The 24,210-nt window shown below is 42.6% G+C and overlaps 1 protein-coding gene across 1 annotated transcript in view; it reads left to right on the top strand.

The window, feature by feature from the left end:
- The window catches only part of cpne4b (copine IVb), a 310,526-nt gene that overhangs the window by 60,968 nt on the left and 225,348 nt on the right, over positions 1-24,210 (top strand). Inside the window, exon 2 of the mRNA XM_055658639.1 lies at positions 5,764-5,954. Within this exon, the coding sequence (XP_055514614.1) occupies positions 5,784-5,954 (171 nt within the window). The 5' untranslated portion in view covers positions 5,764-5,783. The remainder of the gene's footprint in view (positions 1-5,763; positions 5,955-24,210) is intronic.

Raw genomic sequence — 24,210 nt, 5'->3', positions numbered from 1 at the left:
GACTTGAACATAACATGGGCCAAGTGTTTGATTATCACCTGATTTCCTTTATGAATACACCAGATCATCATGTGTCAGTGCAGTGTTGCTAGGAGCAAGGCCTCTGTGTGCAATGAGTTAAGGAATGGAATTTAGTCTAGGTTATGCAGTCAAAGCTGGGACAATGGGAGTGTTCAGCACGGGAAACAGGCCATCTCGGCCCTAGCAGCCATGATCAGAACAGAATTTTTTTCCCCTTAGTCCCACCTGCCTGCACTCGGGGTCCATAACCCTCCATTCCCTATCATCTCTCAGGGCCAGGATAGTACCAATGAACGTGCCTCGAGACCCTCTTGCAGAGAGTTCTACATTCACCAACTCTCTGTGTGATAAAAGTTCTTCTCATCATGAATTTTAAGGATTTCCCCTTTATGTGCTGTGACCCCTTGATCCTGAGCCTTCCCCAACATCGGGTGGAATGTAATTAGGCATGTAGCCTGTCTAACCCCTATTCATAGCTAATCCAATTTAAAGCATATATATTGCATTTGAGTGTATGTTAAAATACTCCCCCAGTGTTACTCCTACCCAAGTCCTTCTGATTGATGTACACTGTTCTTCTAGTTGGTATATACAATACATGTTGCGGATGGTACAATCCTGTGGATGCTACATGGCATCCGTGGTGTAAGTAGATGAGTTGCCTATCAAATGGTCGTCTTAAGTGTTGTTAAAGCTGCACTCATCCAACAAAGTGAAGAACATTCCATCAGACTCCTTTTTTTAAAAAAAAGGTGGATATGATCTGGAGAGTTAAGAGGTGCGCTACTTGCCACTAGATTCTTAGCCTATGACCTGCTCTTGTAGCACATTCTGCAATTCATTTTGGTTCTTTAACCAATTTATTGTTTGGATACAAAAGCAAGGTCTCATTCTTCTAGAGCCTTCCAAGCTCTGTATTACTCTGATCCCCCACAGCTCTCCATTTGCACTTCCTTAATTTGAAATACTTTACTGTTAGTGATTAAGCTTCAACTCCCAAAATACAAAGCTCCAAAATTACTTCAAAACAATTTGCTGCCTTTCTTATCTGTTCTCTCTTAAACTGGAGCTTCTAATTTACCCTCTTGATTAAGTTTAGTTTGGTTTATTGCTATGTTTACCAAGGTACAGAATTTTGTTGTTGTTGTTGCGTCAGCGGAAAGACTATACACGGTTACAATTGAGCCATCCACAGTGTACAGGTTCAGCATAAAGGGCATAATGGTTAGCGCAAGATAATGTTTAGTAAAGTCCAATTAATGATAGTCCACGTCTCCAGTTAAGTAGATGTGAGGTCAGGACCTCTCTCTGTATTCTGTTGCATCATTATTTGATATTAGGCCCACTATGGAGATGTCGTCTGCAAATGTGTAAATTGAGTTCGATTTGTATTTGACTGCACAGTCGTGTGTGCATAAGGAGTAAAGAAGGGGACTGAGGACACATCCTTATGGGGCACCAATGTTGACGATTATAGTAGATAATGATTTGTCCCCTATCCTCACGGATTGTGGTCTGTTGGTCAGGAAGTCGAGGAACCAGTTACAGAGGTGAGAGCTGACTCCAAATTCCATGATTTTGGAGATGAGCTTGGATGGGATAGTGGCGTTGAAAATGGTATCAGAAAGGAGGATGCACCTCAAACTGCAGAGCATCTCATCCCCTCCATGACACACTAGTTAACCTGAGAGGCACCTTCAGCTGGTCACACCAAGATGCAGCACAGTATCAAGTTGTACAACTCCTCCCACTTCTGTTGTGGAGTAGCATGACCCCTCCCCGATCTTTGTACATTCCTCATCCTGGACTTTTCCACGCGATAATTTAATTTCATATTTGTGTAATATTACATATATGCTGTGCAATAACTGGTCACATAAATTTCATTATTAGTCATTATTATTAATATTATGTACATGAGACTTTCCACACTGTGTATCTTTTGTATCTATTGACTGATGGCAAACCAATTTTCCTCTGGGCTAAATAAAGTGGTATTGTATTGAAAGCAGAGCTGTAGTCTATGAATAGGTCTGACACGGGTGCCCCTCTTGTCCAGGTGTTCCAGGGATGAGTGCAGGGCCAGGGAGATGGCATCAGCCATGGACTTGTTGTAGTGGTAGGTGGAACTGCAGTGGGCCAAGGTTACTTGGAGACTGGATTTAATGTGATCTATTGACAGCCTCTCAAAGCACTGTGTGATTGGTCCATCTGTACTAATGTCTCGATACATGGCTTGGAACACATTGGACAGTGCTTGTCATAAGTCATAAGGTCATAAGTGATAGGAGTAGAATTAGGCCATTCAGCCCATCAAGTCTACTCTGCCTTTCAATCATGGCTGATCTATCTCTCCATCCTAACCCCATTCTCCCCATAACCTCTGACACCTGAACTAATCAAAAATCTATCTCTCTGCCTTACAAATATCCAATGATGGCCTCTACAGACATCTGTGGCAAAGAATACCACCGATTCACTACCCTTTGACTAAAGAAATTTCTCCGCATCTCCTTCCAAAAAGAACATCCTTTAATTTTGAGGCTATGACTTCTAGTCCTAGACTCTACCACTTGTGGAAACATCCTCTCCACATCCACTCTATCCAAGCCTTTCACTATTCTGTATGTTTCAATGATGAGGTGCCCCCCTCATTCTTCTAAACTCCAGCGAGTACAGGCCCAGTGCCGACAAATGCTCATCATAGGTTAACCTACTCATTCCTGGAATCATTCTTGTAAACCTCCTCCAAGCCCTCTCCAGATCCAGCACATCCTTCCTCGGATACGGTGCCCAACATTTCTCTCAATATTCCAAATGCGGCCTTACCTGTGCCTTATAGAGCTTCAACATTACATCCCTGTTTTTGTAAAAAAAACCCTCTTGAAATAAATGCTCGCATTGAGTTTCCTTTCTTTATTACCAATTTGACTTGCAGATTAACCTTTTGGGAATCCTGCACCAGTACTCCCAAGTCCCATCTCCGATTTCTGGATTCTCTCATTTAGAAAATAGTCTGTGCCTTTATTCCTACTACCAAAATGCATGACTTCACACTTTGCTACACTATATTCCATCTTCCATCTTCTCTGCCCACTCTTCCAATCTGTCCAAGTCCTTCTGCAGTCCCTGCTTTCTCTACACTACCTGCCCTTCCACCTATTTTCGTATCATCCGCAAACATGGCCACAAAGCCTTCAATCCCCTTGTCCAAATCATTAATATACAACATGCAGAGCTTCGACCCCTGTGGAGAATTGTGGGAATTGTCAAGACCTACAGCTCCAAGCTGTCGGTAGGGATTTATAGAACTGAATTAATATTGGGAATTTGTGGATGGACAGGGAAGGGAGAAATGCGTAAGTAAAACTATGGTTGAATGGATCTGTAAGCAGATCCAAAATGTTTTGTGTTAAGTCAACAGCATTTGCAAGAATGATTACAGAAAAAAAGCTTTTTTTTTCTCTCCCCAATTTTGCAGAATAGATTCCAAATGAAATAATGATTGAGATAGCACCATTCATGAGTATGTGGCAAGACCCCCTGATGAGCTTGGTTTCACAGTCAATAAAATCATGGTTGATTGTCTACCTCAGTTTTACACAAATCTGCTGTTTAACAGTGTGATGGTTTGCTGGTGTTGTAGAAAGAGAGGGGACATGAATTGGTTATTAGACTGGAGTAAGTTGCTGTTTCGAGATAATTGGAGATCAAAGAAATCACAATGAGGATATTCGGTTTAAGGGTGTGTGTGTAGGACAACCGTATAGAAGGCAGTTAAGCTGCAGCACGATAGTTAATAGTTCAAGGAAGGAACGGCAGATGCTGGTTTATGCCGAAGATCGATACAAAATGCTGGAGAAACTCAGCAGGTCAGGCAACATCTCTGGGGAAAAGGAATAGGTGATGTTTCAGGTTGGGAAACCCTTCTTCAGGAGAGGCACTGGGGAGGGCCCAGAGGAAATTCTACTCGGATGATATCTGAAATGTGAGGTTAAATTCATCACAAAGGCTAAACTCACTGAATCTCTTTCCTTTCATGGAGAAGGATGAATTGACAGAACTTTGCAAGGTTTTATGGGGATGAACACAAAATGTTTCTACTTTGGAGAAAACAAACTCGAGGCTATCCATGTAAGAGCAAGAAATTGGTTCAAGAATTGGGGAGAAACATCCTCATCCAGGAAATGGTCGGAATGTTGCCCTTGTTGTTGTGTGAAAAGGGCATCAGCTGGTTGGTCAGATGAGAGAGCAGGGAATGGAATGGAATGCTGCTGAAGGATAGGTTGAGCTTTGAATGGAGAATCAATGCTGGCAGAGATCAGATGGGCTGAAGAGCCTGTTTCTGTACTGTAGATTCTTTACACTTTTCTGTATCTTTAAAAGTATCTTAAAATTGTTCAGAAGAAAAGCTTTAAAATCTCTTGGAACTTTTACAAAGTAAAGTAAATACATATTAAATTATTCTTCTGGCAGTTAATTATAACTTGTCCATCTTTTACATTTATAATTAATATAAAATGAGGCCATATTATTGTAACTGAGAGCTTCATAATGAGGGTACAGTGTGTGACAGATTTAAACTGAGCCTTATAATAATATAGTGTGTAAAGGAGTGTCATTAACAGAACCATGTAATAGAGATGCATAGCAGAGGATTAAACCTGAATACTTTATAATGAAGCTATAATGTATAACTGATATTAACCCTACAGTGCTAGTCAATACCTCGTGGCTGCAATTTACTTAGTTTACATGTTCTTAATCCTTAAATAGACAATAGACAATAGGTGCAGGAGTAGGCCATTTGGCCCTACGAGGTCGCACCACCATTCAATGTGATCATGGCTGATCATTCCCAATCAGTACTCTGTTCCTGCCTTCTCCCCATATCCCCTGACTGCTATTTTTAAGAGCCCTATCTAGCTCTCTCTTGAAAGCAACCGGAGAACCTGCCTCTACCGCCCTCTAAGGCAGAGAATTCCACAGACTTGCCACTCTCAGTGAGAAAAAGTGTTTCCTCGTCTCCTTTCTAAATGGCTTACTACTTATTCTTAAACTGTGGCCCCTGATTCTGGACCCCCCCAACATTGGGAACATGTTTCCTGCCTCTAGTGTGTCCAAACCCTTAACGATCTTATATGTTTCAAATAGAGCGAGTAGTGCAGGACCAAGCCTATTTTTGCACGGGTCGGAGTACACCATGGAGGATTATTGATTAGAAAGTTTGTTGGTTAAGGTCAAAGAAACAATTGTGTATTTAATGGAATGTTGCCATTTTTTCTGCTTGATTCTCCTCCGTAAGCCGTGATGTGGAATTTTGAGATCATCGGAAATCCTGGCACCGCATCCCAACAGTGCAACAAGCCCTGTTTACCCGGCAGCCTGGTCTTGCTGACGTAAATGAGCTCCAATGTGTAGGAAGGAACTGCAGATGCTAGTTTATCCGAAGACAGACACAAAATGCTTGAGTAACTCAGCGGGACAGGCAGGATCTCTGGATAGAAAGTATGAGTGATGTTTTATGTCCCGCTGAGTTAACCCAGCATATTTTGTCTATCTTCGGTGTAAGTAAGAAGGGTCTCGACCGTCACCCATTCCTTCTATCCAGAGATGCTGCCCGTCCCGCTGAGTTACTCCAGCATTTCGTGTCTATTTACGAGATCCAACTGTTAAATCATTGAAGCTCCCTTTCATCTAAGACAAGACCACTAAGTAATACGTTTTCCTTTTCTTTTGCAGTGTGACGTGTTGTGACGAGAATGAGCAACATTTATGAATCGGCTGCCAACACGCTCGGGCTGTTTTCCAGCCCCTGCCTGACGAAGGTGGAACTGCGAGTGTCATGCAAAGGGATCTCAGACCGCGATGCACTCTCCAAACCAGACCCCTGTGTTGTCCTCAAAATGCAGTCACATGGACAGTGGTTGGAGGTATGATTTGGCAAAAGTGATTCTCCCTGCATCTGTACATTCAGGGAATATGCAATATATTATTACAATCAAGCTGTCCCCAGCATACAGATACAGGATGAATAAATATCATTTAGTACAAGATAAACTCCAGTAAAGTCTGATTAAAGATGGACCGTGGGTCTGCAATGAGGCAGATGGTAGGTCCGGACTGTGCTCTAGTTGATGATACGATGGTTCAGTTGCCTGATAATAGCCCTTACTAATCAATTGATGCCCTTACTAATTAAAGTTTAAGTGAAGAGAATTGGAAAACTATGCATTGTCTGAAACCTCTATATAAACTCCACGAGTTAAATGCAAAGCTACATTTGTTCCCAGCATATCAAACATAATGATATGTTTGCAGTTTGAGCATCACTAAGATAATCCAGCTTGGGGGATTCAGTTTGAACACTTACCTACATGTGCATATGCTTAGGTTGCTTGAATTTCTTTTAGTACTCGAGTTGTCCTAAATAATTTTTGTGTTGCTTTGTTATAGTCTGACATATGACATGTTTACAGCAAGAATTCAAGGAGAGCTGCAAAGTAGAGTGCAAGGAGAAAGATAAAAGCTGCCGATTCAGGTCTGTTGGGATAACAGCTTATTGTGCCAGTCACATTTGCTCAGGAGAGAAAAAGGATGTTCAGGTGGCAGATATTAGTAGCAGCTGGGAGAAGGTTTTTGAAGGCAGAAGGTCATTTGCATTAATTAACAAAATGATTTTTTTTTTGTGTTACTATTGTTACCAGAACAAACTTGCAGAGTTGAGTATAATCAATGGTTGATACATTTACTCAGGTTTTATTGGAAACCAAAGATGAATTTCTCTCAGCCAAGATCTTACAGTGACTTAGGGAGAGAATTGAAATAGTATTAATTTAACATCCACTTGCCTTATTCTAAGCACATTGGTTCCATTTCTCTAGGGTGCAATTATGGCACAACAAAGCTTTTTAGGAATATCAAATCCAATTTTGCAGTTTGGGCCAAACTGCTTGTTTAAAATCGTTTTGGAGGAAATGGCCAAGGTAATTGCACTAATTATTTTCTCGCCTCTACTGTGTTGGATTGCAGTGGTGAAGTCCAGTGAATCGAAGTTCCAGTCATGCAATAGGACAGGTTTGGAGGGATATGGAAAAAGCGCAGGCAAGTGAGACTAGTGTAGCTGGGGCATTATTGCCTGGTGTGGGCGAGTTGGGCTGAAGGTCCTGTTTCCACACTGTATCACTCTATGACTCTATGAGTGTGCACTAGCACTATCCTACACATTCGGAACAATGTTACAATTTTACCGAAGCCTATTAGCCTACAAACTCGCACATCTTTGGAATGTGGGAGAAAACCGGAGAATCCAGTAAAATCCCACGTGGGCATAGGGAGAACCCGGGTCACTGGCGCTGTCAGGCAACAATTCGGCCACCGTGCCGCCTGTTTAAATGCTGGTTAAAATTGTACTTTTTATTTCTTGATTTTGTTGGCTGCGTGAATTCTTCAATGAGCTTGACATCTTAACTTACGTGATGAGTCCCATTTGTTGGATGCTGAGGATCTCCCTGACCTCACCTAATATTGAAAAAGAAAAGTCTCATCACAAAGGTCATTGGGCCTTTGGCAGCTTTTTTGTTTTAGGTCTCGGAAAATACTTTTTATCAGTGGTATGTGAAGTATCGATTGATTTTATTTTTCTGTTCCTGTACTCGAGGCACTTTTAGCAGATTGTATCCATCCTTCCACTGACAGTTAAAGAGAAGGTTCCACCCATGCCCTTCCCCACTATGTTTATCTCATTTTTGACAACTGCCCTCGTTTGATCTGGAATTGCCAAAAGTTACCAGATACCTTGTGGAAATTCTACATCACCCTTACATGGACTGGTCATGTACATCTGAACTCTGACCTTTGTGGCTGCAGATTCTCTGGGCGTGTGCACAGCCAATGTCCTGGGATGCACATGTGTTGGGTGGAGCCTGAAGCATGCATGTGTGCTGGCCAGCTCCCTGGAGAAGTGCACAACTGTGTATTGCTATTCAAGCCTATTATTTGATTCAATATATCTACTGGAATCACCCAAAAGCTTTCCAAAATGTTCACATTTTATCTTTCTAACTATCGCAACTTCAACTATTTATTATCAAAGGAATCACCCTCGTGCTATAAAAGAGCTGCTTTATCCATATTCCCACATGAGCCATAAATGACCAGTATTGTGGCACTTCAAAGAGGTGCTTGCACTTTAGTGGTTTTCTAATACAAAACATCCCTCCTACTGCTGTCCAAAGTAACCACTTATGTTGGCAGCAGTGTTTAAAGATGTGTGTGCATGTGTATGCGTGTGTATATATGTATGTGTATATAAATCAACACATAATAACAAGAACAGCAGATTGTCATGCTTACCTCCCTGTGGAGAGCCTCATAACTTCCACCAACAATCAACCACTGCAAAGATTTAAAGAAATAGTGTGTTTAAGAACTGTTAGTAAGATTATTCTCGCTCGCATCCCCATGTTTCCGGAGATGAGGATGGAATGCTTATGGACGAGAAATACCTTGGGAGCATCTTCCAGACAGAGGTGGCGAATTACTTTGTGCAATTAGTACACACTAGACTAATTGGGACTCGTTGGGACCCAGTCACATGGGAGGCCTGGTCCCCCAACGCAACCCATTCCCCAACACAATAGTCCACCACTCACCCGTTCCCCAACGCAAACCGTTCCCCTAATGCAATATTTCCCCACTCACCCATAGCCACTAACTGCGCATGCATGGCCCATTGTCCCCTCAACCCTGAGCACTCCCTCCCCCTCCTCTACATTGGTGGGAGGGGAAGGGGGGAGGGAAGTGGGGTGTGCAGTGGTGTGGGGTGGGAGGAGGAGGAGGGGTGAGATGTGGGTGTGGATGGGGAGATGAGGGGGGAGGGGGAGGGGGATGTGTGTGTTGGGGGTGGTGGGGGGGGTGTGTGTGGGCGGGGGGGTTGAGAGGGGGAGGAAGGGAGGGAGGAGGGGGATGTGGGGGGGGAGTGTGTTGGTGGGGGGGAAGTTGTGGGGGGGGGGGTGTGTGGGGGGGGGGGGGAGCAAGCTCAGAGAAAAGATGGGGGAAGAGCCATGGGGAGGGGGGGCATCACGGGGGAGGAGCAAGGGAGGCTGACCAGAGGGGTAGTGGCTGGAATTGGCGGTGCGATGGGGATTCACAGTGGTCACTGGTTGTTCTCCTCCGCCGGGATCAGAGTCTCCACTTGGTGACATCGGCGACATCTCTGACTCCGGGCTGGAGTGGGTCATCCTCAACTCCAGTAAAGACGCGATGGGGCAGGAAGGGGCGGACTGTGCCAGTGCGTGATGGGAAGAGACTAATCCGCGCGGCGCGGGACGGCAGAAGAGATCGATCTGTGCACACAAGGTTTTAATGATTTTTTAAACCTCGCTAACATTTACGACATTGAACCGATCGGAACGAAACTTGGTGTACTCGCAGCGCAGGAGAACGGTGAGTGAACTGGTGAAAAATCGTAGCGCTATCGCGAACCGTTTTCGCGCAAATAGAAAGACCGCACAAACTGGAAGATAACAAGATCAGAGTTTTAGTTATATATAAATAGATACAGTGGCTCGCAAAAGTTTTCATACCCCTTGAACTTTTCCACATTTTGTCACATTGCAACCACAAAAGTAAACGTATTTTATTGGGATTTTATGTGCTAGACCAACACAAAGTGGTGCATAATTGTGTGAAGTGGAAGGAAAATGATACATGGTTTTCAAATTTTTTTACAAATAAAAACTGAAAAGTGTGGGGTGCAAAAGTATTCAGCCCCCCTGAGTCAATACTTTGTAGAACCACCTTTCGCTGCAATTACAGCTGCAAGTCTTTTGGGGTATGTCTCTACCAGCTTTGCACAACTAGAGACTGAAAATTTTGCCCATTCTTCTTTGCAAAATAGCTCAAGCTCAGTCAGATTGGATAGAGAGTGTTTGTGAACAGCAATTTTCAAGTCTTGCCAGAGATTTAGGTCTGGACTTTGACTGGGCCATTCTAACACATGAATATGCTTTGATCTAAACTTCCATTGTAGTTCTGGCTGTATGTTTAGGGTCGTTGTCTTGCTGGAAGGTGAACCTCCGCCCCAGCCTCAAGTCTTTTGCAGACTCTAACAGGTTTTCTTCCAAGATTGCCCTGTATTTGGCTCCATCCATCTTCCCATCAACTCTGACCAGCTTCCCTGTGCCTGCTGAAGAAAAGCATCCCCACAGCATGATGCTGCCACCACCATATTTCACAGTGGGGATGGTGTGTTCAGGGTGGTGTGCAGTTAGTTTTCTGCCACACGTAGCGTTTTGCATTTAGGCCAAAAACTTCAATTTTGGTCTCATCTGACCAGAGCACCTTCCTCCACATATTTTCTGTGTCCCCCACATGGCTTGTGGCAAACTGCAAACGGGACTACTTATGGCTTTTTTTCAACAATGGCTTTCTTCTTGCCACTCTTCCATAAAGGCCCGATTTGTGGAGTGCACGACTAATAGTTGTCCTGTGGACAGATTCTCCCACCTGAGCTGTGGATCTCTGCAGCTCCTCCAGAGTTACCATGGGCCTCTTGGCTGCTTCTCTGATCAATGCTCTCCTTGCCCGGCCTGTCAGTTTAGGTGGACGGCCATGTCTTGGTAGGTTTGCAGTTGTGCCATACTCTTTCCATTTTCGGAAGATGGATTGAACAGTGCTCCGTGAGATGTTCAAAGCTTGGGATATTTTTTTATAACCTAACCCTGCTTTAAACTTTTCCACAACTTTATCCCTGACCTGCCTGGTGTGTTCCTTGTGCTTCATGTTGCTGTTTGTTCACTAATGTTCTCTAACAAACTTCTGAGGCCTTCACAGAACAGCTGTATTGATACTGAGATTAGATTACACACAAGTGGACTCTATTTACTAATTAGGTGACTTCTGAAGGCAATTGGTTGCACTGGATTTTATTTAGGGGTATCAGATTAAAGGGGGCTGAATACTTTTGCACGCCACACTTTTCAGTTTTTTATTTGTAAAAAAATTTGAAAACCATGTTTCAATTTCCTTCCACTTCACAATTATGCGCCACTTTGTGTTGGTCTATCACATAAAATCCCTATAAAATACATTTACGTTTGTGGTTGTAACGTGACAAAATGTGGAAAAGTTCAAGGGGTATGAATACTTTTGCAAGCCACTGTAGATACAAGATAGATGGATAGATGGATAGATAGATAGATGGATAGATGGATGGATGGATGGATGATTGATAGAATGTCTTGTGAAATGTTCAAGTGTACAATTTTACTTTCAAAGCATGCAAAAGACAACACAGTATCTCCCAGAGAGCAGAAATGCTTTGGGGTGCGGGATGTGAGTCATTCACCATAGGTTGCTCTGCCCTGGGTACTGCTGTATTAACGTGGCTTGTTCAGAGACACTTATAGTTAATTATGTCATTTCAAACAGAAGATTTATTTTTATTTAATGACATTCTAATTTAGATTTTCTGATCTTCTAAAGCTGCAACTGGAACCGAGGGAGACTATTCAGCCTCTCAAGCTGTTGCCATTTCAATAGATCTTGCCCTTGATCTTTTCAAAGCCATCAATATTCTTCCACAGCAAGCATTACTCAATTTATGTTTATATTCACCTTTGAATTAACTTTTTTGCTAATGTATCTTTTTTTGGGAAGGAGTTTCCAATTTTACTATTTGTGTTTGTAAATGCTCTCTGATTTCACTTCAAACATAGAAACATAGAAAATTGGTGCAGGAGGAGGCCATTCGGCCCTTCGAGCCAGCACCGCTATTCATCGTGATCATGGCTGATCATCCCGTCAATAACCCGTGCCTGCCTTCTCCCCATATCATTTGACCCCACTAACCCCGAGAGCTCTATCTAACTCTCTCTTAAATCCATCCAGTGATTTGGCTGCCACTGCCCTCTGCGGCAGGGAATTCCATAAATTCACAACTCTCTGGGTGAAATTTTTTTTTTTCTCACCTCAGTCTTAAATGACCTCCCCTTTATTCTAAGACTGTGGTCCCTGGTTCTGGACTCGCCCAACATTGGGAACATTTTTCCTGCATCTAGCTTGTCCAGTCATTTTATAATTTTATATGTTTCTATAAGATCCACCTCATCCTTCTAAACTCCAGTGAATACAAGCCTAGTCTTTTCAATCTTTCCTCATATGGCAGTCCCGCCATCCCAGGGATCAATCTCGTGAACCTACGCTGCACTGCCTCAATCACAAGAATGTCATTCCTCAAATTAGGAGACCAAAACTGTACACAATACTCCAGATGTGGTCTCACCAGAGCCCCATACAATTGCAGAAGAACATAGAATAGTACAGCATAGGAAATGCCCCTTCAGCCCACAATATCTGTGCTGAGCATGATGCCAAGTTGCAATAATCTCCTTTGTCGGCATATGATCTATATCCCTCTATATCCATATTACATTCTAAAAATCTCTAAAACACTATTATTGTGTCTGACACTTGTCAAACTTGCTTTGTGATGCATCCTGACTGGTGCAATATAAGCTGTGCAGACCCAGCAGTGCATTGTGCATTGTTTCTGTAACTTATTCCATTAAATTCAAAACAACATTTTGGAGCCTGATTACAATGTGCTGATACTATGAATAGGTTATCCTGCATAGAGATGAATTGCTTGGCACCCATTTTATTTCAACATTACCCTTTCTCTTTCTGTTCCACAACCGGAGAAAATAATTTCTCCCATATATTGTATTAAATCCTTTAATTATCCTAAACACTCAGATCACCATGTTTTATATTTTGGAAAGAACAAGCCCAGTCTTACAACGTGTTATCAAAACTGAAGCCTTTTGTTCTTGTTTTATTCTGGTTGACATATTACTGAGAGAATGCTGTATTGGTATTGGTATATTAGTGTTATGTATACTGACACAGTGAAAAACATTATTTTGCGTGCTATCCATGTAGATCATATCATACAATTTTTACAGAAGCCAATTAATCTAGAAATCTGTACGTCATTTGGAGTGTGGGAGGAAACCGGAGCACCTGGAAAAACCCACATGGTCACAGCGAGATTGTACAATGGATAGTGCATTTGAAAAAAAGAAACAGGCTGCAGAATATTGTGCTACAGATACAGAGAAAGTACAGAATTTTTTTTTTTAAATGTCTCTGGGAGATTGGGAATACATCTTTAGTTTATGAGAGTTGCGTTCAAGAGTCTGATTACAGCTGGGCAAGAAACTGTGCTTGACTCTAGTAGTACAAGCTTTCATGCTTTTGTACCTTCTGCCTGGCGAGAGTGGGGAGAAGCGAGAGTGACCAGGGTGCGAGTGATCCTTGTTTATGTTAGTTGACTTCACGAAACAGCGTGACATTTCTCTAGAATGAATGGGGGTGGATGGGCAGAGGCTAGTTTTCTTGATGTATTGGACTGTGTCCACAACTCTCTGCAATATCTTGAGGTCGGGCGTCATTGGAGACGTCAGATTCAGATTCAAATTCAATTTTAATTGTCATTGTCAGTGTACAGTACAGAGACAACGAAATGCATTGGTATTGGTATTGGACGTGCTGAATCACCTTCGTCTTCTGAAGCAGTAGAGATGTTGGTGAGCTTTCTTGGTCATGGCATCAGTTGGTTATTTATGCCCAGGAAACTGAAACTCTTGGCCAATCTGCTCTTAAGTTCATTGATGTGGACTGGAGCACTGTAAGTCAGCAACTCTACCGCTGCACCACTGTGCCACCCTCCGTCTTGAGCACATTTTATAACTCTGCCTCCATACCTCCTGGGTTAGAGAATTTCAAAGAGTCATGCCCCTCCGACAGTAGAAATTCCTCTTGCATCTGAAAAGAGTGATCCCTTACTCTGACACTAAGATTCCTTGTTCATTCAGGCAGAGAGAGCACACTCTTGGCATTCAATGTCAATTCCCCTCAGATTCAATGTGTCAATATGATTGTGAGTGTACATAGACTTAACTTGCTCATCTTTCTGTCAGCTGTTGACAGCTTATCTCTTGCTGCCTTTACTTGCTAACTTGTTTGGTTTAAGTTAGATTTGTTTAGATACAACATGGAAATGGGCCCTTCAGCCCAATCTGCCCATGCTGTCTAAAATGCCCCATCTAAGCTATTCACACCTGCCTACATTTGGCCCATATCACTAAACCTTTCCAATCCCACTCTAAACCTTTCCAATCTCACTTCCCCTGGCAGGTGGTGTCCACCTACTACCTGCTATGCTTTGTAATACTTCCACTTTATCCAGCTTTGTTCTCCCCAACCACCCACCACCCCCCACCCCCACAGTCGGTCTGAAGAAGGGTGTCAACCCAAAATATCACCTGAAATATCCATGTTCTCCGGAGATACTGCCTAACCCACTGTTACTCCAGCATTTTGCATACTTTTTGTACATTAACCAGCATTCTTTGTTTCAATGTCTTAATTATTTAGAATCTCTGCCACTTCTATATTTCCCATTATTATTAATGCCCCTGTTTCATCTTCTGAAGAGCCAACATTCACCTTAGCTATTCTCTTCCATTTTGTATAAATTAATAATCTCTTGCAGCCCGTGTTTGTTATTTGTCAGTTTGCTCTCATACTCTATCTTCCTCTTTATACATTTTGCAGCCTTGTACATTTTCTTTCAATTTCATAACATCTTTAACTTCCTTAGTTTCTTAGTACAGATGGTGCATCCACCTTACAGCCTTTCATCATCACCAGAATAGCACAGCATGGGAAAAGGCCCTTCAGTCCACAATGTCCACATGATGCCAAGTTAAACTAATTTCCTCTGCTTGCATGTGATCAATATTCTCTGCATATTCATGAGCCTGTCTAAAAGCCTCTTAAATGCCGCTATCGCATCTGCCACCACCCCGGCTATGCATTTAAGGTAATTTTGCCCCTCTCATCTTAAACTATGCTCTCTTGTCCTTGATATTTCCGCACTAGGGTGATTATCTACGCCTGTCACAAGTTTCTATACTTCTATCAGGTCTTCCCCCCAACTTTTGATGCTCCGGAGAAAATTATCCAAGTTTGGTCAACCTCTCCTTATAGGTGATAGATACAAAAAGCTGGAGTAACAGAGCGTGACTGGCAGTATCTCTGGAGAGAAGGAGTGGGTGACATTTTAGGTTGGGACACTTCTTCAGGTGTTGCCTTCATCTGTGGTCAAAAGTGGAAAACATTTGCAGCTCTCTGACATTCTCAAACAGTGAAAAACAGGAGATCAATTAGAATTTGATTATACTATTTAAAAAAAAAATGTATAGTACTATAAGCACATTTTAAAATAAGTTAAGAATGAAGCATCATCAATTAGAAAAACCATTAATTGATCCCAATTTTTAATGTAGGAGTAACTTTAAATTTATTAGCTCCCGTACTTCAGCTTTGGTGTGAATGGCGCTGCACTGGCAGCAGCCTCTACCTACAGCCTGCCTGTTATTTCTATATATTTTTTTTTAATTTTAGTTAGTCTAAAGTCTGTTGTAGGGGGAAACTTTTACATTTCTATGTGGGGGAGGGGGGCAGGGTAAGGGGGAAACCGTTTCCCAGTCTCTTCCTGGTGTGGACGCGACTATTTCTCCGAGTCGCGTCCTCGCCCCCCACCTCGCGGCCTACCACCTGGATCGGAGCGGCCTTTCCTGCCGGGGACCGAGAACCGGACCAGGGCTGCTACAGCGGCGGCGCAGCGCTGGAGTCACCGCGGAGCGGGCGATGCCTACCTGGGTCGCCGTTTGGAGCTCCGAAGCGTTGAGCCGTTGCTCCAACATCGTGGAGCTCTGGTGCAGAGAGCTTCCAACGCGGGCGGCGCTGACCGTCATCGTGGAGTCCTGGGGCGCCTTGCAGAGGGTCCACAGCAGCAGTCTCCACCCGGCGTGGCCTGCGGACTTTGGAAGCCGCCGACTCCGGTAGGAGGGGGCCGACTCTGTGTCCACGCCGCTGAGGAAGTCCCGCAGCCCCAACGTCGGATTTGTATCACCCTGGTGAGCGGTCCTGGACATCAGGCCGCCCGTAGCGGCAACTGCGGAGGGCACGGGGAGGCCCTGACCATGGGGAACAGTGGAGGAAGAGACTGACTTTGGTGCCTTCCCACACAGTGGGAAACTTTGATTCTGCTGTGTGGGGATGTTTTATGTCAAACCCTATAGTGTGTTGTGTCCCTTTTTTTTAAAATTGTATGGCTGTATGGGAATTTCATTTCACTGTGCCATCTGGCACATGTGATGAATAAATCTATCTTGTATCTTGTATCTTGAATGGAACCTATGCTTATTTTAACCTGATGCAGGTAGACGGCGTGGAATTCCCATATAACTGGTGAGAAATTGCAGAAAGTTGTTGTTTTGCCGCTGGTTCCAGCACAAGTAGCTCGCCTGTGAATGCATTGAGTCAGATTGTTATTCTGGAACTCCTTGCAAAAGAAAAGTTATACACTACTGTTTACGGTCCAAACATATTCACGGCTAATCAATGAATTATATTCAAAATAAGGCCAGAAGTGTAAATGCTCAGTGATGGCACAATTTCATTTTCAACTTAGAACACAAAGCGCTGGAGTAACTCAACAGGTCAGACAGCATCTCTTGATGACCTGGATAGGTGGCATTTCAATTCAATTCAATTCAATTCAACTTTAATGTCATCGCACAAATACAAGTAACAGTACAACGAAATGCAGTTTTGCGTCAGACCGTAGTAGTTGTACATAAAGAGAAAAGACAAGAAAAAAATAGAAAGAGAGAAGATACAGAATAATCAGGAAATACAGAATGATTAAACAAAGGGGGACGGAGGGACCAGAGAAGTCTATCGTCGGGACTCCGAGTTCAGCAGTGTGATTGTGTTGTTATAGAAGCTTTTCCTCATCCTGCTGGTACGTGACCTGAGGCTCCTGTACCGCCTCCCTGATGGGAGGAGGGCAAACAGTCCATGGTTGGGGTGTGAGGGGTCTTTGATGATCTTCCCAGCCCGTCTCAGACACCGTTTTCGGTGGAGGGCATCCATGGCAGGGAGCGGGGCACCGATGATGTGCTGCGCGGTTTTCACCACCCGTTGTAGTGCTTTCCTGTCCGCAGCAGTGCAGCTGCTGTACCATACCGTGAAGCAGGTGGTCAGGATACTCTCTATGGTACAGCGGTAAATCGGTTCATGTCCCGATCCAAAACTTTGCCTACTCATGCCCCCCAGAGATGCTAACTTACCCACTGAGTTACTCCAGTACTCCAGTAAGGTCTACACAAGGTTCCAGCATCTGCAGTTCCTTGTGTCTCTATTTTCAACTTCAACTATAAAGAAAATATCTGCATCCGTGTACAGGAACAGATGTACAGGGCTGATAAAAGGGAAGTAACATTTCTAGCCACATACGCCAGGCATTAAACATTATAAGAAAGTTTGTCAAGCAACACCCTTTTCAAGTTAGTTGCAATACCATTGAAAAAAATCCCCCTCCACCCTGGTCATTACTATTATGACCAGAAATGTAACAGGCTTATAAATACAGTTATGATGAAAGTGTATCAGCCACTGTGATTCACGTCATGACTAAGTCATTTCCTGAAACCCCAATGCTTTTTCACCAACTACAAAGCAGATGTCAGAATATCCATCCGTATGGAATGCTGGGTGAGTGCAGCTCTAATAACTCAAGAAGCATGGCACATGCAAGATAAAGCCATTGCTTGATTAGCACAGTGGTTACACAATGAGCCATTTACATCTTGATGAATCTCTTCTGCCTCTTTCTAGTTCATCCAATCATGTTCATCCAATCCAATTTAGGCGATTGAGAAGGGATCTTATAGAAACTTACAAAATTCTTAAGGGGTTGGACAGGCTAGATGCAGGAAGATTGTTCCCGATGTTGGGGAAGTCCAGGACAAGGGGGTCACAGCTTAAGGATAAGGGGGAAATCCTTTAAAACCGAGATGAGAAGAACTTTTTTCACACAGAGAGTGGTGAATCTCTGGAACTCTCTGCCACAGAGAGTAGTTGAGGCCAGTTCATTGGCTATATTTAAGAGGGAGTTAGGTGTGGCCCTTGTGGCTAAGGGGATCAGGGGGTATGGAGAGAAGGCAGGTACGGGATACTGAGTTGGATGATCAGCCATGATCATATTGAATGGCGGTGCAGGCTCGAAGGGCCGAATGGCCTACTCCTGCACCTAATTTCTATGTTTCTGTGTTTCTATGTGGTGACCAGAAATACACACAATACTCCAAGTGTGGTTTGATCATTGTTGTGTAAAATTTCCACATAATGTCCCAACTTTTACCTTCTATCTCCCTGACCAATGAAGACAAGTATTCCATATGTGTTCTTCACCCAGTCGAGCTGCGTTGCCACTTTTAGGGAATCATGGAGTTGAACCCGAAGGCCTTTTTGTTCATCAACATTCCTTAGCGCGCTCACCTTTAATTGTGCATGTTCTACCTCTATTTGTCTTCTCAAAAACCATAATCTTTCATTTGTCAGGATTAAATTCCATCTGCTAAAGCTCTGTCCAATCTTCCATCCAACCACAGCCATAAGCAAGCGTTCTTGGTTTCCACATTACCAATGTTCCTGTCATATTCCAACTTGGTAATCAGCAGAGTCACCTTTGCATTCTTGTTAATCCATCTCTCATTCTGTTCTGTATGTACACTTTATGTTTCTAACCTGTCACAATATTGTTGTTTTATTAACAAAATATAACCAAAATATTGCAATGCAATGGGATAATCAGGGACATTAGCATTTAGCAGGACATTGGCGCAGCTTGAGAGTTGACTTTGGTCACTCGTGAGCACACTGCAGGAAGCCTGGGTTAAAGTTCAGACTCTCACTTCTAAATGAGTTTAGCAGTCATCAGTGATTGGCAACCACATCCTACTGGAATAATTGATTTTTAAGTTCCAGTGAATTATTTGTGATGTGATACGAATTGTATCAGTGATGTTTGCTCCCTGACATTGCCAGCAGCAGGGATGCAAACAACTAACAAACCCCAGCATGCAGTTGCCATGGTGCTAAGACAACACAGGTTTTTAATCATCAAGATTTAATTCACAATATCTGTAATGGTGTTTGGATATAATGAGCAGTTTCCACTCTGGAAAAACAAAATGTTTTGCTTTGAGGTTAGTTACCTAGATTCTGTATCTCCTTATTCATTGAGTCACATGTTAGGCAATTAGAGTCAATACCAGAATTTCCTTGATCTGTCTTGCACTGAATTCACAACTTCTATTTATAAGTTATTTAATGCTGCAAGACATGCCAGAGCACTTCACAGCAAACAAAAAATAATACTTAACCAGATAAGGAGATATTAAATCAGGTGAGTAAAAGGTTGACTGAGGAGAGAGACCTTGTGATGCACCTTAAAGAAGGAAAGATAGCTGGAGAGGCCAAATGTTTAGGCAAGGGAATTCAAGAGTTTGGGAAATAGACAGTACCTGGGGAGGGGTTGCAGATATATTTGGCGTGATCAAGGCTTCAGTGCTGAGAAGAGCACATATCCAACAGGCGGGAACCACATGGGGGAAGCGGGGACGTGAAATCAGTAGCGAGCATATTAAAAAAAGACTAGCTTGCACAAGCAGTGGTCAGTGTAGGTCAATAGTCACCAAGATCACGATGCAGTGGGACTTCATTTGAATTGGGATGCACAGTAACATTTGATACATTCAAGTTAATGAAGACCTAAATGAGGGAGGAAGAGGAGGAGCAGATTGGAATAATCAGCTCCAGATGGATGGATGAAAGTTTAACTCGCAGATGAGCTGAGACGGGTGGAATAGGTTGATGGTACGGAGCTGGCATGATTATATATGGTCAGAAGTTAATGAAGCCAACAAGGATTTGGACAATTTTTGGGGATCATCGAAGACAGAGGGTTGTGGTGGAAGGGTATTATTCTGGATGGAATTTTGTGAGAATTGGAGTCCCACAGAGATCTGTGCTGGGACCTCTGGTTTGTGATGAATATAAACAATTTTATGTAAATTTAAATGGGTTGGAACCAAATTGGTGGAGTTGTGGATAATAGGGAAGGCTCTCAAAGTATACAGTGGGATATAGATCAGCTACAGAAATGGCAGATGCAGTTTAATCCAAGCAAGTGTGAAGGGTTGGACTTTGCGAGATCAAATGCAAGGGGAAAGTATACAATTAATGGCAAGACTCTTGACAGCATTGATGTACAGAGGGATGTTAGGATTCAAGTCCATAGCTCCCTGAAAGTAACACTACAAGTAGATAGAGTGATAAAGAAGGCATATGATATAATTGACATCATAGGACAGGGCATAGTATAAAGAGTCGGGAAGTCACTTTGCAGCTTTACAGGACTTTACTGAGGCCACATTTAGAATATTGTTTGCAGTTTTGGTCTAATCTTTTACAGGAAGGATGTGGAGGGTATGGAGAGGATGCAGAAAAGATTTACTGCAATATTGCCTTGATTAGAGGGTATTAGCTAAAAGGATTCGACAAATGGATTGTTTTCTCTAGAGTGTCAGAGGCTGAGGTGAGACCCAATAGAAGTGTAGGAAATTATGAGAAGCATAAAATAGGGTAGACAGCCAAAACCTTTTCCGAGCGGCCTGTTAATGGTCTGTACTGATCTAAGTTTTGCAAAGGGAAATTCTCATTAATTTCTTAATTGATTTTGCAAATTAATCATGCACACAATTTCCTGAGAAACTCATCGGTGTAGATAAAGTGTTGATATTAAAATAATCAAAGATCAAAACTTGAGGGAAAGATGGAATATACATAATCTTTCTCCTTTAAATCCTCCTTTATTTAACTGACATTGTGAAAGTTTCATTTAATGTTTGCTAAACAAATTTATTAAACTTGTTTTTAGCACATTAAAGCAGCAGTCAAGTTTTCCCGTGGTGTGCTTTGGAAATTATAGCAAACTGTGTGCCTGCTTTGAAAAGTTCACTTCCCTCCCCACCTCAAATGCCATGGCTCATTTGAGTAAATGCAAATGGAAAATCTTACACAAGTAAATCGGTGAAGCAAAAAATGTGTAGATTAATCACATTCTTGATCCATCAACTCTATATCTATTTTGTTGTTAAAAATGCTATAAATTTGCAGCAGTGTATTGTGGAAGTTAATAATGATTTAAAAATACAAAATGGATTCCGATGTAATTAAGACAGGCTTTCAGGCAAAAACGCACTAACCTTTGCTTTCAGTACACGAACAAAGATAGCAGATTGTTGATGTTCCCTTTCCGATAACATAAGCAAGATAATAAGCTCAGGTTCACGAATGTCCCCTCTACAATGTAAACATTGAGAGAGAATTCAGACTATAAGATTATAATGTGCGTCATAAGTAGAGAAAAACAAAATGCTTGTTCTGCAGAAATATAACCTTCCCATATAACCATATATGGCTAACCCTTCCTCTGTCAGAAGAACCTGGCAATCTTCTTATGCTGTCAATCTTAAGGATCTTATACAAACCTACAACATTTTTAAGGGGTTAGACAGGCTAGATGCAGGAAGATTGTTCCCGATGTTGGGGAAGTCCAGGACAAGGGGTCACAGCTTAAGGATAGAGGGGAAATTCTTTAGGACCGGAATGAGAAAAACATTTTTCACACAGAGAGTGGTGAATCTCTGGAACTCTCTGCCACATAAGATAGTTGAGGCCAGTTCATTGGCTATATTTAAGAGGAGTTCGATGTGGCCCTTGTGGCTGAAGGGATCAGGCGGTATGGAGAGAAGGCAGGTACGGGATACTGAGTTGGATGATCAGCCATGATCATATTGAATGGCGGTGCAGGCTCAAAGGGCCGAATGGCTTACTCCTGCACCTATTTTCTATGTTTCTATCTGTCAATCTTAAGAAGCAAGAGGCTGTGCTATGATCTGTAGATAAGGTAGTGCTGAATCATTGGTTATTGGAGTGTATATATATATGTAATTAGATCACTGCCCCTGTGTGTGGGGATGACAACTCGGTATAGTCTGTAATCTGCTTACTGTAAAGAGTTTTACCACACCCGCCTGGCGAAATAAAGATAATACTGCTTGATCACTGATTTTATTTGCATTCCTGTCTGTTTAAGCATATTTGGGCCATGACAGTATTTGTGGGGAGAAAAAAGGAACTATTTTTTTAAAGGTTTTATAGAGATACAGCACACACACACACGCCCTTCGGTCACTGAGTCAGCATCGCCCAGCGATCCCCGCCCACTAACACAATCCTACACACACGGGACAATTTACATCTATAACAAGCAAATTAACCTACAAACCTCTACGTCTTTTGAAGTGTGGGAAGAAACCAAAGATCTCAGAGTAAACCCACGCAGGTCACGGGGAGAATGTAGAAATTCCGTAGAGACAGCACCCGTAGTCAAGATTGAACCTGGGTGTTTAGAGCTGTACAGCAATAACTCTACTGTCGTGCCACCGTGCTGCCCATTAATTAATTATTTTGTTAATTACTGAAATTTATTTAGGAGTAGAGCATATATAACCATCTCCAAGTTACATTGAGGAACAAGGGATGGTTTCTTCGCAAATTAAAACAAAAAGTTGCATTCAATAGTTTGAAGTGGCATAACCTACAAGGTTAACACCAAATGCTGAAAAGTGTACCCATTGATTCTATCTTCACGGCCAAAGACATAGTGATAATCAGAAAGTCCACTCAGTGAAACCTGTGTTGGTGTAGTAGCATAAATGAAGAACATGCTGTGCTGTCCTACCCTACAAGTGGACTTTGTAGAAATAAGCTACAACAGATGCTGGTTCAGTCTGAAGAAAGGTCTCTTCTTGCGTATGGCGTACACAGCCTAAAGTTGTTGGACAACTTGTTCTATTTGATCTTACTTGATTGTGCACGCCAGGTTGATTGCATTCGTCGAACAGGGCGGACCACGTGAAAGTTGCAATCTCCCACCCCAAGAAAGGTCTTGAACCGAAACATCACGCATTCTTTCTCTCCAGAGATGCTGCCTGCCCCTCTGAATTACTCCAGCATTTCGTGTCTATCATGGATAGGTGACATTTTGGGGTGGGACCCTTTGGGTCCACTGTGTTACTCCAGCACTTTGTTTCCTTCAAGTGGTTTTCCTCACTTCAGTTGAACAATGTATCTGAAAATTCCTGTATCCCAGGGGAAATGTCACCCACCACCTCTTACTTTTGCAGAAGGTAGAAGCCTTCAACACATTTAAAAGGTGCCCGAGAGAGCATTTGAAATTTGGTCCACAGCCCAAGAGCTGAAACGTACTGTTGTCTAAATAGCCTTTTTTTTTAAAACAACTAGTTTAAACCTTGTGAGCCAAATGGTTTCTCCCTATGCTGTTAGTTTCTGTGATTCTCTGTGTATGCTGCATAGAGTGAAGCCACCAACTTGCTTCCTGCTTGACCTCTGAGAAAAACAGCTTCTGATCAGCATATTTACCACTTTACATGTATAATTCACCACCTGTGTGAGGATAGGCTGAGAGAGAGAAAAAAAAATCATTGAAAGCCTGCTTTGCTGCAACTCATAAATAGATCTTTTTTTGGCATGTGGCCAATAAATACTAAAATGTGTCACATTAGTTGGGCTGCTGTTGTAGTGTTTTCTGTTGGTTTGTATATTCCATTTTAAGAAGCATATGAAAGCATCAGGGAAAAGTACAGCATTGATCCAAAAGTGCAGCACCTTTCACATTCCCCACATGATATCCTACACTGCTTTTGGCCAATTACCTATATGTGTAGCGTGCAGAAGCTGGTTTGAGCACTGCAAGCTCCCACCAATAGCAATGACCAGATATGGCACTTCATATTAATAATTGAGTGAATGACAAATATGGGCTAGGATACTGGAGACAAATAGCCTACTTCAGAAAGATACCTGGAATAGTTTACCTTCACCCGAGCGATCAGATGGAGCATGGATTTAATGACGTGTGAAGGACCATGCCTTTGGTGCCCGAGAGAGCATTTGAAACTTGTGTGAAGGACCATGCCTTTGACAGAGGGTGGTTGACATCTTAGATGTACTGCAAGAGGAGTTAGTGGATGCAGCTGATCTTAAATCCTGTATGAGGTATTCATTTAAGGATCTGAAGTGCCTGGGGATAGGAGGCTAAAGGCTGAGTGCTGGGAAATGGGAGATGTACAGATAGGTACTTGTTGGCCGGGGTTGATGTGGCAGGTCAAAGAGCCTGTC

The sequence above is a fragment of the Leucoraja erinacea genome, chromosome 2 (genome assembly GCF_028641065.1).
Source record: "Leucoraja erinacea ecotype New England chromosome 2, Leri_hhj_1, whole genome shotgun sequence".
Taxonomy (NCBI): Eukaryota; Metazoa; Chordata; class Chondrichthyes; order Rajiformes; family Rajidae; genus Leucoraja; species Leucoraja erinaceus.
Note: the sequence above shows the minus strand (reverse complement) of the source record. Positions and strands in the feature narration are given on the sequence as shown.